General features: G+C 39.2%; 1 protein-coding gene across 1 annotated transcript in view; it reads left to right on the top strand.

Moving 5' to 3' along the window:
• MCM6 (minichromosome maintenance complex component 6) overlaps positions 1 to 14,378 on the top strand; it is a 37,503-nt gene that overhangs the window by 18,241 nt on the left and 4,884 nt on the right. The window contains exons 10-15 of the mRNA XM_025404270.1: positions 1,142 to 1,249; positions 2,266 to 2,421; positions 6,241 to 6,369; positions 7,579 to 7,740; positions 10,943 to 11,078; positions 12,728 to 12,883. Of these exons, the coding sequence (XP_025260055.1) occupies positions 1,142 to 1,249; positions 2,266 to 2,421; positions 6,241 to 6,369; positions 7,579 to 7,740; positions 10,943 to 11,078; positions 12,728 to 12,883 (847 nt within the window). The remainder of the gene's footprint in view (positions 1 to 1,141; positions 1,250 to 2,265; positions 2,422 to 6,240; positions 6,370 to 7,578; positions 7,741 to 10,942; positions 11,079 to 12,727; positions 12,884 to 14,378) is intronic.

Genomic DNA, 14,378 nt, shown 5'->3' with positions numbered 1-14,378 from the left:
GCCGAGGTGGGTGGATCACCTGAGGTCAGGAGTTTGAGACCAGCCTGGCCAACATGACGAAACCCCATGTTCTCTACTAAAAATACAAAAATTAGCCGGGCATGGTGGCGGGTGCCTGTGGTCCCAGTTACTCAAGAGGCTGAGGTGGGAGGATCACTGAGCCCGGGAGGTGGAGGCTTCAGTGAGCCGAGATTGCACCACTGCACTCCAGCCTGGGCGACAGAGCGAGACTGTCTCAAAAAACACAAAACAGAAAACCCCAACATTCTTTAGTAAATAATTCATAGTTTTCTTCATCTAGAATTTGAAATTGTGATAATTGATCAGCATGTCCTGAGCATGTGTGTTTGCTGTGACTAGTTTAGATCAGTAGATGTGTACAAGTTGTAGGTATAAAATCAATCCTGGAGTTGACACAAGGTTTTGATGTTGAGTGAAAGTACAATAAGTGTATATTTTTAGTTATGCTCTTAGTTTTAAGTCAATTGTATGATTCTTTGTAGCTTTAGGATCTGTTGAATTATCTTCCTTAGAAAAGGGAGTTAAGAATCTTCACTTACCTATCTTCTGCTAGTTTGGAGAATAGAAGAGTCCCTGCGGTAGCAGACTTAGTGAGTTTACTTGTAATTTTCCATCTGAAAGACTGTTGTTGTTTTTTCGAGATGAAGTCTTGCTCTGTCGCCCAGGCTGGAGTGCAGTGGTGCAATCTTGGCTTACTGCAACCTCTGTCTCATGGGTTCAAGCAATTCACCTGCCTCAGCCTCCTGAGTAGCTGGGATTACAGGTGTATGCCACCATACCTGGCTAATTTTTGTATTTTCAGTAAAAACGGGGTTTCCCCATGTTGGCCAGGCTGGTCTCGAACTCCTGACCTCATGATCCGCCCACCTCAGCCTTCCAAAGTGCTGGGATTACAGGCATGAGCCACCACACCTGGCCATTGTGGTTTTTTTAAGAGACAGGGTCTCACTCTGTCACCCAACTTGGAGTACAGTGGCAATCATAGCTCACCGTAACCTCAAATGCCTGGCCTTAATTAAGCATTCTTCCTGCCTCGGCCTCCCAAAGTGCTGGGATTATAGGTGTGAGCCATGCATCCAGCTTGAAAGACAGCTTCTTAGGCTTGTTTGTTTGGTTACAGGGTGTGTGTTGTATTGATGAATTTGATAAGATGGACGTGCGGGATCAAGTTGCTATTCATGAAGCTATGGAACAGCAGACCATATCCATCACTAAAGCAGGAGTGAAGGTATGTGTATCTACTTCTGTTCTACTGCATTGTCCATAGCCTTGTTGATTAATGTAGTACTAGAGAAGTTCACCTGGATAAAATTCATTACTTCAACTTGTAATGCTTTTCATTAAAATGGAAAATACAGCCCTGAGAATTATTTATTCAAACTATAAATGTTGTTTAGAGTACTGTGTAAATGTATTGCTGTGATAGTAGAGGAAAATGTCCATGAACAAAGCTTCATTTTCTTTGACGAAGCATGCTCCAATTATAACAAAAATAACCAAAGATCAACAGATGGATTATATATATGTATATAATTATTTATATTAACAGATAATTTAAATGAAAATAAGTATGATAGTATAACCAATACTAGGGAGAATCTAAACTTTAAAAGCCACAGATTCAAGTAGATTTTAAGCAGTACACAATTGTAAATTGAAAAGACAACGCTTTCCCTGCAACTCCCAGCAACAGTAGATGCTTACTAGTATCTAATGGATAAAAAGGAATTTCAGGAGGAAGAAAAATAGGGATCTATTGAGTTTGTGTCCCTTTTAGGAATATTTTGTACATAAATAAGCATAATACCAACAGTTTCATTCCTGCTGGTTTAACTTCATAATTTTATTTTGGCAATCTTTTACCAGAACATAATAGATCAACTTTGGTTTTTTTATTACTTTCCCATATTCAATTGTATATACCACAGCTTGGTTCTTTAGACTTCTGTTGAGTGACATTTAGTTCGTTTTCAGTGTTTTGTATTACAAACAAAGTTGTAGTAAGCATCCTTGAACACAGCATCCTCTTATATTTGGCTATAAGAGAAATTTCTAACAAATTGATGTCTTCAACAGTGTGCACATCACACCACCAAAATCACATAGGAGTTCCTGTTTATGTGAAAAAGGATATCATTATTTTGGTTTACGTTTAGTTAATTATGGGTGAGATTGAACATTTTGTTACATATTTATTGGCTGAGGTCTATTTAAACCTGTTAAGATTCTTTCTTTTGTGGTCAGGCTACTCTGAACGCCCGGACGTCCATTTTGGCAGCAGCAAACCCAATCAGTGGACACTATGACAGATCAAAATCATTGAAACAGAATATAAATTTGTCAGCTCCCATCATGTCCCGATTCGATCTCTTCTTTATCCTTGTGGATGAATGTAATGAGGTAACCCCATGAGCTTCCTTTTTTATTTCCAGTTTGAGTAATCGAGTGAGACAAGGCTGGAAGATATACTGCTCCACAGCTGGTGCATGTGTGTGCCCCAGCCTTTGATTTCCCTCAGGGTGGCACAGGATCGGGCAAAGGGTTTAGTAAGCAACTCAAAATAAAGTCATTTGAATTGTCGCTTCCACTTAATTGTGTTAATATTAAGTTTTCAGGTTTTGTTACTGTTTCTTAAAAGGAAACAAGTTACAGTTAACTTCCAACCACACTTTTTTTTTTTTTTTTTTTTAAAACAGCCTCTCACTGGAGACTGGGCTGGAGTGCAGTGGCACGGTCTTGGCCTACTGCAACCTCCACCTCCCAGGTTCAAGTGATTCTTGAGTCACAGCCTCCCAAGTAGCTGGGATTACAGGCATGTAACACCACGCCTGGCTAATTTTTATAGTTTTAGTACAGACAGTGTCTCACCATGTTGGTCAGGCTGGTCTTGAACTCCTGGCCTCCAGTGATCCACACCTACCTCAGCCTCCCAAAGTGTTGGGATTATAGGTGTGAGCCACTGTGCTGGGCCCCAACCAAACTCTTAAGATTTTTATATGATTTTTTGTTTTGTTGATTGAGCTTTTATTTTATTTTTCAGTCACCTTGAAAAAAACTGGGATGCCAAAGAAATTTCTTCTTTTTTGTTAAATCATGAGTCATTTATCTTCGTATTTTTTCCTATCAAGTTGCTGAATGTATTTTACCTTCTTTTCTTACCTTTAAGATTGAGTGAAAAAATGTAGATTTACTTGCATTCTGATACGTTAGTTTAATTATTAGAGTTATTTGTACTTAAATATTTAACAATGCACCTCAGATACCCACAGAACTATAAAATGACAGTTTGTAGGAACTAATATTTTAGGCCGTACTTTTTAAATCACTGAGCAAGGAGGTTCTACATTTTATTGGGTACAATGCACAACTCTTTATTACAGTGGAACTTTAAATATTATCTAAATAAACACAACCTTCCATTTTGTGTTTGGAGGGCTTGGATTTTTATTTATTTGTTTTTTAAAGACGAAGTCTTACTCTGTCACCCAGGCAGTGCCATAACCCTAGCTCATTGCAACCTCAATCTCCTGGGTTCCAGTGATCCTCCTGTCTCGGCCTCCCAAGTAGCTGAGACTACAGGTGTGTACTACCACGCCTGATTAATTTTTTCATCTTTTTGTAGCAACAGCAGCAAGTTCAAGACCCGTGTTGGTCTTGAACTCTTGGCCTCAAACTACCTTACCACCTCAGCCTCCTGAGTAGCCAAGATTATAGGCCTGCAGCATCACACCTGGTTTGGTTTGGTTTGGTTCAGTTTTTTTCCCTTCACAATACAGAGACATATTTAATCACCAGATAATTGAGTTGTCTGATTTTCATACATGATTCATTAAAGTAGCTTTAGTAGCAGATCAAGTTATAAACCTTTAAAACATTCGAGATTTTTAAAAAACTGTTTTGTTTAGTTTTGTTTTGTTTTGGGACAGAGTCTTGCTCTGTTGCCCAGGCTGGAGTGCAGTGGCACGATCTTGGCTCACTGCAACCTCCGTCTCCTGGGTTTGAGTGATTCTTCTGCCTCAGCCTCCCAGGTAGCTGGGATTACAGGCATGTGCCACCACGCCCGGCTAATTTTGTGTATTTTTACTAGAGACGGGTTTTTACCATGTTGGCCAGGCTGGTCTCGAACGCCCACCTCAGTCTCCCAAAGTGTTGGGATTACAGGCGTGAGCCACCACGCCCGGCTTGTTTTGTTTTTGAGACAGTCCTACTCTTTCCTGCAGTGGTGCAATCGCGGCTCACTGCAACCTCAACCTCCTGGGCTAACGCAGTCCTCCCACCTCAGCCTCCCGAGTAGCTGGGACTACACGTGTGCACCATTGTGCCCGGCTAACTTTTGAATTTTTTGTAGAAACAGGATTTTGCCATGTTGCCCAGGCTGACCTCTAACTCCTGAGCTCAACCAGTCCACCCACCTCAGCTTCTCAAAGTGTTGGGATTATGGGCACGTGCCACTGTACCTGGCCAAAAAGCCTTTTTTCTTTTTCTTTTTCTTTTCTTTTCTTTTTTTCTTTTTTCTTTTCTTTCTTTTCTTTTCTTTTCCTTCCTTTCTTTCTCTCTCTCTCTCTTTCTTTCTTTTCTTTTCTTTTCTTTTCTTTCTTTTTTTTGAGATGGAGCCTCACTCTGTTAACCAGTCTGGAGTGCAGTGTTGCAGTCTCAGTCCACTACAACCTCCGCCTCTCAGGTTCAAGTAATTCTCCTGCCTCAGCCTCCTGAGTAGCTGGGATCACAGGTGTGCACCACCATGCCCAGCTAATTTGTGTATTTTTAGTAGAGACGGGGTTTCACTATGTTGGCCAGGCTGGTCTCGAACTCCTGACCTCAGGTGATCCCCCTGCCTCGGCCTCCCAAAGTACTGAGATTACAGGCGTGAGCCACTGCACCCAGCCTGTTTTATTTTAGTTATTTATTTTGAGACAGGGTCTGGCTCTGTTGTCCAGGCCAGAGTGCAGTGGCGTGATCTCAGTTCACTGCAACCTCTGCCTCCTGGGCTCAAGCCACCCTCCCACCTAAGCCTCCTGAGCAGCTACAGGTGCAGGCCACCATGCCCAGCTAAGTTTTGTGTTTTTTGTAGAGACAGAGTTTTGCCGTGTTGCCCAGTCTGGTCTTGAACTCCTGAGCTCAAGCTGTCCACCAGCCTTGGCCTCTCAAAGTACTAGGATTACAGGCATGAGCCACTGTATTCCGCCCAAACCACTTTGTAATTAGAAATAATTTCAAACTTACAGAAAAGTTGCAAGAAATGGAATAGTGCATAGAACACCCATATACCCTTTACCTGATTCACATATTAACATTACCCTGTTTGCTTTATTACTTACTGTCTCTATATATCTGCACACTTTTTCCCTGAACCATTTCAGACCAAGTTGCATATTTTGGGGTCTTTTTTTTTTTTTTTCCCAATATTCTGGGATGAATATCTTCAAAATTTAGTGGCTAAGAGCAGTCTCTGAAGCTAGACTATTCAAATACTGGCTCCACTACTTAACTGTGACCTTGGATAAATTACTTAACCTTCTAGGCCTCAATTTGCCCATGTATAAAATGGGGATAATATCATTTACCTAATAAGGTTTTTGTGAGGATTGCATAAGTTAATTCTTCTAAGACCTGCTTAAGACAACAGTGTTCATACACTGAGGGCCCTATAAATGTTAGTTCTGCTATTTTTGTTGTTTTGTTTTTGAGACAATGCTTGCTCTGTTGCCCAGGATGGAGTGCAGTGGTTCAATCATGGCTTCACTGCACCTTCAACCTCCTGGGCTCAAGTGATCCTCCTGCCTCAGCCACCTGAGTAGCTGGGATTACACATGTGCACTACCATGCCCAGCTAATTTTTTTGTTTTTTATTTTTTGTAGAGACAGGGAGGGTCTCACGTTGTTTCCCAGACTGGTCTCAAACTCTTGGCCTCAAGCTCTCCTCTCACATCAGTCTCCCAAGGTGTTGGGATTACAAGTGTGAGCCACTGCGCTTTACCCTACTGTTTTTAAAGGCATTCCTTCAGGTATAGTTTTAGAGTGGGGCAATGGTATACATTTAAAAGTTTGATTTTAAATCCAACTGTTCCCAAACTTTCATCAGAAACTTGGTACCCATTAATACTTCTGTAAGTGGCATCTTAGAGCTTGTTTTTGGCTATAAATCATTTCTTATTGCCTGGGATAGTCTGGAGAAGATATTGCTGTGACTATCAAAGTAATTTTCTTGTTTTGAATTAGGTTACAGATTATGCCATTGCCAGGCGCATAGTAGATTTGCATTCAAGAATTGAGGAATCAATTGATCGAGTCTATTCCCTCGATGATATCAGAAGATACCTTCTCTTTGCAAGACAGTTTAAACCCAAGGTAACCTACCCTTTTGTACTGGGATAAGGTATAATGGGTATATTGAAGTGGAATTTAAATAAGTGTATTATATGGAAATTAACTGAACCTGTCATCTACTTTAGTTCCTAAATTTTACAACTTTTTTTTTTTTTCCTGGAACAGCAATTTGTTTTTTCAGAGAGGGCTGAGAAAGGGAACTTTAAAAAAAATTCTGAATAATTCCATTACTCGTTTGGTGGTAATAAGATTTTTATGGCGGAAGAGTTTTGGATAGCTAGATAATCTAGAACATTCTTTTATTTCAAACATTACTAAGAACCTTAAAATTGTTTATGTGCCTAAATCAATAGTTGAATTTTTCTTTGAAGGAAACATTGGATTCCTCTAGGCCATTATGATAAATACAAATTACTGACAGTGATTGATGTATTGGACTGACTGCATCCTGGACCCAGGATTCTTACCTGGACATAAACCCCCAAATGCTTGGCATTTTCCCAAAATAGGGTATGAAAAGGAAAAAAAAATTTCATTCTGGTTGAGATTTTTACACTGTTGGCCAGCTTGACTTCTGGAAGGTGTTACTAGGTATTGATCATTTATCATCTTGACTTGATTATTCATGAGATTGTGGTTGGCTGTCACTGTCCCAGAAGAAATTTAATCATTTAAGGGTTATGGGTGATTCTTGTTTAAAAAAGAGCATCTGTTCTCCATGACTGCATACTGATATACTGATCCCTGTGTAACCTTGGCATGTTTCCTTAATATGCTGAATTCTTTGCTCTGAAAAGCTGAGTATCCTTTAGATATAAAGTTTATTGAAACAGCTTTTTTTTTCCTCCAAAGACAGCATGAGTTAATTAATTGAGCCTCAAATACTGAGCATTAATTTGTTTAATGAGCATTGACATCCTGAGGTGTAAAAGACATTACGTCTTGTTCCATTGCTTCAGCTTGTTAAGCAGCTTTTAGAAATGGTCATTTGCTTAAATACTAAGCTTTTTTTTTATGTTCATAAAATTAGTAACATGGAATTCACAAACCTGCTTATTATTAGTCTCTTTTGAAAGACATTACAATAGTAATTTATTGTCACTGGCTTCTCCAAGTTTCAACCCTCTCAGTTCCCTAAATGTTTCCACCTGAAAGGCTCTTAAACTCACGTTTACTGTAGCTCTCATCAAATAGAAATGTTTCTCTAACTTGAATGATGATCTGAAACAGATTTCCAAAGAGTCAGAGGACTTCATTGTGGAACAATATAAACATCTCCGCCAGAGAGATGGTTCTGGAGTGACCAAGTCTTCGTGGAGGATTACAGTGCGACAGCTTGAGAGCATGATTCGTCTCTCTGAAGCTATGGCTCGGATGCACTGCTGTGATGAGGTATCAGAGTCACTTTGATATGAGAGCAGAAATAAACAGATTTGTTGCCTTGTAGGCATGTTTTTAATCTTTGGTATGGGACGTACTAGAATTTGCTGCAAATATATTTTTTTGTAACTGTCGAGTGCTCACAGGACCATGGTATTCTTCCCTTTAAAAAGCTTGTTAAGCATTTGAGTGTAGTTGTTAGACGGAGATGATCACGTCATAGGTTATAGAGTGCATAAAGACATAAGTTACCATTTAATACCTTTCATTCAGGAAAAATGTACTTAGACCCCACAAGGTACTAGTAGGCCTCTGCGCTGGCAATACAGATAAGATAATGTAGCCCCTGGCCTCAGAGGAACTCTCCTCCTTAGGTTGCATTTGTATAATGTTTGATTTTTAGATTGTTCTTTGAGCCCTGCGTTCCACGAGGATAGGTCAGTGGGTATTAATGGGGTAAAAGGGGAGTAGTACGAAAGGGCAATCAAGCGTCCCATCTTCGCTTCAACCAAAGCAGCCCTGCTTTTTCCGAGTTTTATTAATAGGTTTGGTGTAAGGTTTTCTTTGAAAAGGGGGTTTGGCTTTTTTTTTTTTTACAGTATGATGAGTTTTTTCACATACATCCTTATGAATACGCAGCTCAAGATCCAAAACATTTCCATAATTTCAGAAAGTTCCCCCTGCCTCTTTTCAGTCTTAGCCCTCTTCCCCTGAAGTAACCACTGTTCTGACTTCAATCACTACTTTTATCCCACAGGTTAATTTTTTGACATTTTTCCCCTAAATTTTCAAATTCTTTGATATGGTACTTTACTGTTGACGAAGTACTTTCACACTAAGTTATTTAATATTTTTGATTCACCTAATATTTAGGGAACACCTGTAGGGGACAAAAAATGAATGAGAGCCCCTGCCTTCCATTGCTTCTAATCTGGTGGAAAGGAGACATGTATTTAGTTAAGCATGTAAAAAATGAGAGAGAGTGGGTGATCAAATAATCTATATACCAAATCCCCATGACACAGTTTACCTATGTAACAAACCTGTGTGTGTACCCCCGAACCTAAAATAAAGGTTGGAAAGAAAAAAAAAAAACCAATGAGAGGGAGAATATAATAGAGCATCACAAGCAGAGTACTGAGATGAATTACTTTAGGAGGAAGAGGACTCAGGGAGGGGCCGACATTTAAACCCAGTTACTGAAGGGTGTGCAGAATTTGGGTAGGCCAGATACCCTGGGACAAGGTCCTTCTAAAACCATGCTAACATTTGTACTTTTTTTTTCATTGTGATAGATCCTGAAATGAGTTTCATGAAACTGATATGTGTCTTAGGGCAGTCTCTAATTTATTTTTATTTTGTTCTTTTTTTAAAATTAGTCTTTAAATAGATAGCAAATTCACATGATATTAAAATATATGCACATAAATTATACACACAAACATATTTTCTGAATGAAATTTAGTATCTTTGCATATATTTAAGAGCTATTTCTGTCTCTTTATATGTTCATAATCTTTATCCATTAAAAAAAACTATTTTGTTAGAAAGGCCTTTCTCTAAGATTATAAAAAAATCTCCCATTATTTTCCTAGCTAGTTTTCTAGTTGTTCCATCACCATTTATTGAACAATCCATCTTTTTAACACTGGTTCGGCATGCCTTAATTATATATTCTTGTGTGTGTTAGGATTTTCTTTTGGACTTTCTATTCTGTTTCATTGAGTCTTATCAGCTCCTCTTACATTGGTACCATGATGTTTTAATCTATGGGACTTTGTAGTTTAAATGTAGGGCTAGTTCCAGCGCATTGTTCTCTTTCAGCTGTTAGGAACTTAGAAATCAGCTTGCTCTGTTTTAAAGAAAAACCTGGTATTTTTAATCAGTATAACATTCAATTTATATTAACTTGAAGAATTGAAAACATCTTTATGATTTTTCCTATTCAATAGGATAGCACTTAGAATAGGTTAGGTTGTACTACTATAAAATCTCAGTTGCATAAAACAATTTTTTTGCTTGGCTACACATCCATTAGGTCATCAGGGGACTCACCTTGTCAAGTTACTCAGAGATTCAGGCTGATATAAAGGCTTGATCTTGACATATGCTTTTATGATGACAGAAAGCAGGGAAGAGAAGGTGGTGAGCCACGTGCTTTCTCCACCTTCTATCCAGAAATGGCACATACTCACGTTTCATTCGCCAGAGAAATTAACATGGCCACCCTAAGTTCAAGTGGATAGAGAAATGCCTTCCTACCAGGTGCCCAGAATGAGAAGAGCAAACATTTGTGAACAGTTCTGATTGCCACAAATACCACAAATACCTTTCCACTTAAGTCTTTTGTTTCACTCAGTAGTGTTTTAAACTTTTCTTCATATGTTTTTTGACATTTCTTATTGAATTTATTTCTTGATATTTTATCATTTTTGTTGGTACTGGAAGTAGGCTTTTTTTCCATTTCATTTTCTGTCCAGTTTCATTGCTGGTTGTTTTTTTGGTTTTTGTTTTGTTTTTGAGATGGAGTCTCGCTCTGTCGCCCAGGCTGAAGTGCAGTGACGCAATCTTGTCTCAGTGCAACCTCTGCCTCCCAGGTTCAAGTGATTCTTCGGTCTCAACCTCCCAAGTAGCTGGGATTACAGGCATGCGCCACCATGCCCAGCTAATATTTTGTATTTTTAGTAGAGATGGGGTTTCTTCATGTTGGTCAGGCTTGTTCTCTAACTCCCAACCTCAAGTGATCTGCCTGCCTCTGCCTCCCAAAGTGCTGGGATTATAGACGTGAGCCACGATGCCTGGCCTAGTTCTTATGCGATGTATATGTCTTTGGGTTCATATGATATGTATATATGTTTGTATTTCTACAAGTATATACTTAGGAGTGGAATTGTTGGATCATAGGTTAATGCATGTTTTTCTGCCAAACAGTTGTGTCAATTTCTGTTTTCACCTGCTGTAAATGAGAGTTGTTCTGCCTTCTTGTCAACACTTGATATTGTCAGTCATTTGAGCCATTCTGGTGAATTTATAGTGCTGTCTCTGTGTATGTAAGAGAGAGAATGAGAGAGGGTGTTTGTGAGAAAATCAAAGCAACACTGAGAGTGTGTGTTTGTGAGAAAACCAAAATACATACTACTGTGATTTCATTGGGAGAAAATCTGTTTGGTATATCAAGAAAAGTAACTGAATTACTTCATCATTATTGGTTTAGGTCCAACCTAAACATGTGAAGGAAGCTTTCCGGTTACTGAATAAATCAATCATCCGTGTGGAAACACCTGATGTCAATCTAGATCAAGAGGAAGAGATCCAGATGGAGGTAGATGAGGGTGCTGGTGGCATCAATGGTGAGATACTTGTTCATATGACTGTTTTGGAGTTAGGGACCAAAACATTTTCTGAGATGTCATGTGGTAGAAGTACACCTGCTGATGGTTAATGAAATCTATGGTAGCAAAAAGGAAAAAGCAGATACTGAATTCTATTAACTGTTTATAAGTTAAAATGAAATTAAATAGTTGATATATATATATACTTGGCCAGTGCGGTGGCTCTCACCTATAATCCCAGCACTTTGGGAGGCTGAGGCAGGCGGATCACAGGGTCAGGAGTTTGAGAACACCCTGGCCAATATGGTGAAACCCCGTCTCTACTAAAAATGCAAAAATTAGCTGGGCGTGGTAGAGACTGCCTGTAGTCCCAGCTACTCAGGAAGTTGAGGCAGGAGAATCTCTTGAACCCGGGAGGCGGAGGTTGCAGTGAGCTGAGACCGCGCCACTGCACTCCAGTCTGGGTGACCGAGCGAGACTCTGTCTCAAAATATATATATGTATTTGAGAGACTAAAATAAAAGGCACCAAAATGGTGATAATAGACATAAATCCCTTCAGTTTTACCCTAATTTGTATTGTTGTTTAGCTTCTGAATTTAAAACATGGTTTAAATCACATTAGAACAGAAAAATACTAGAAATTTTATTTATTTTGAGATGGAGTCTCATTCTGTCACCCAGGCTGGAATGCCTTGGCACACTCGTGGCACTGCAGCCTTAACTTCCTGGGCTCAAGCAGTCCTTCTCCCTCAGCCCCTCTAATAGCTGGGACTATATGCCCATGCCACCACTCCTGGCTAATTTTTTGAAAATTTTTTGTAGAAACAGGATCTCGCCATATTGCCCAGGCTGGTAGAATTTTTTATTTTGTATACAGTACTGGAAGTGGACTTTCAGAATGTGAAATCTTTATATCTCTGATCCCTCACATTCCTCCCGTTAGTTTTTGTCTTTACTAGTAGAGTTTATACATTTGCTTCTAATTTATTTGAAAATTATTATATACTCTGTATAACTGTATGCTTGGTTTATTTTTGGTTTTTTGTTTTTTTGAGACGGAGTTTGGCTTTTGTTGCCCAGGCTGGAGTACAATGGTGCAGTCTCATCTCACTGCAACCTTTGCCTCCCGTGTTCAATCTATTCTCCTGCCTCAGCCTTCTGAGTAGCTGGGATTACAGGCACCCACCACCACACCCAGCAAATTTTTGTATTTTTAGTATAGACAGGATTTCACCATGTTGGCCAGGCTGGTCTCAAACTCCTGACCTCAGGTGGTCTGCCCGCCTTGGCCTCACAAAGTCCTGGGATTACAGGCGTGAGCCACTGCAACTAGCCAGTTTATTTCATTTTTCATTTTTATTTTTTGACAGAGGAGATCATGTGGGAATGTATGCTTGTTTTAAAATTAGTATTAAGGCTGGGTGTGGTGGCCCACGCCTGTAATCCCAGCACTTTGGGAGACCAAGGCAGGAGGATCACTTGAACCCAGTAGTTTGAGACCAGCCTGGGCAACATAGCAAGACCCTGTCTCTAAAACAAACAAAATAATAATAATTTTTAAAAGTGAAAAAATCAGTATTAAATATAAGTAGTATATTTGTAAATGCTTGACAAGCAGATGTTAGGGGCACAAAAATAGATTCTGGTGGTCAATTTTTCACTTAGGTCATGCTGACAGTCCTGCTCCTGTGAATGGGATCAACGGCTACAGTGAAGACATAAATCAAGAGTCTGCTCCCAAAGCCTCCTTAAGGCTGGGCTTCTCTGAGTACTGCCGAATCTCTAACCTTATTGTGCTTCACCTCAGAAAGGTGGAAGAAGGTGAGGCTTACCTGGTACTGCTTACATGCTCGGTCACTTCTGTAAGCTCTGTTCACATAGGCCACTTGTGATTGCCAAACTTCGTGTTGTTCTGTTGGAAGAAAGGATAAGTTGTTAGATAAACTCACTTTAGCAAAGTAAATTTGTGGAATATCAGCATACCTGCCAGCCTGCACATTTCTTCACAAGCTTATTGTCAGGCAGAGGTTTGTAGGTCCTTCTTTTTAACATTCTAAGCCTATTTTAATAACTTTGGGACCCGATAACATATGAAGCAGAACATACAAATGTTTTTACAAATGCAAAATTACTATTCCCTTACAATGGTCCTGTTTAAAACAGCTGGACCCTTAGGGTATATTTTAACAGTAATGAATTGAACCCAGAAATCTGTACTATCAAAAGGCCATTGTAGACTAGAAATGGAGTAAAATCCTCATCTAGTTATTAGTAAAGTGTGGCATCTGGACACTAGTACGCTTCCTACCCTTAACTGCTTTACCATGCTATTCAAAGTTTCATCACCCTATAGTTAACTACAAAGCAGAAGGAAAAATTATGAATTCAAGATGTTGAACCTAAACTTCTACTTGATAGTTAAGCATCAGATAATTCTTGATTAAAAGCCCCAAGGATGGCTTGTGCCGGCTTCCTGGAATATTTTGTCATCAGAGTATTTGCTCTGCTATGAAAGAAGAGAACAAGAGATTGTCGTTTCTGCTCTTGTTCCCTTGGGAACTTTAGACCAGTAAGAGAGAAGGCAACAAAGTGGCCACTAGGACACCTCAGCTTTTGTCCTCATTCCCATCTTGCACAAAATGATTTGGAAACTCAAGGTGTTCTTGATTCATGTTATATGTCATTATTCTCTTTCTCCCTCATACAGCTAAGTTTTAAACATAGCAGAAGTTGAGTTTTATGATAGTTATGTTATCCAGGTCCAAACATTTCCTATGTGTTGACAGTTCTACCAGGACTTTCTAAAAGTCTGGTAGACATTGGACTTGTTAAAAGAAGCAGGCAGTTCAGTTAGTAAGATGAACCTTGCTAAAATAAACAGGTAATTTTTTATTTTGAGTGAATACTCATAAATTTTACTTAAACTCCAGTTCCATAAAGCCTTACCCTTTCTACAGAGGAAAAGTTGTTGTATATCAGAATTTTTGCTTGCTATTGCTTCATTCCTAATTTATGGTTTTAGTTTCTGTTGGCAAACATTCTCAGAGGTGGTAAAGCATAAGAAGATGAAGAAAAGACCTTCATACTTTGAAATCTTAATAGCTTTAAGAAACGTATTTCTTATAATCTATTTTATTAGGTTTCTCTCCTTATGGATAAAGGAAGGCATGCTTTAATACAAGTGATACGACTTGTTATTTCAGGCTTATGCTAGAACATTGCGGACCTTATGTCAGCAGATGTACTTTCGGACAGCTTGATGTTTATCTTATCTGTACATTACCTTGTTGTGTATGTGGCAGAAATTTAACCAAGC

Source organism: Theropithecus gelada, chromosome 12 (assembly GCF_003255815.1).
Source record: "Theropithecus gelada isolate Dixy chromosome 12, Tgel_1.0, whole genome shotgun sequence".
Classification (NCBI taxonomy): domain Eukaryota; kingdom Metazoa; phylum Chordata; class Mammalia; order Primates; family Cercopithecidae; genus Theropithecus; species Theropithecus gelada.
Note: the sequence above shows the minus strand (reverse complement) of the source record. Positions and strands in the feature narration are given on the sequence as shown.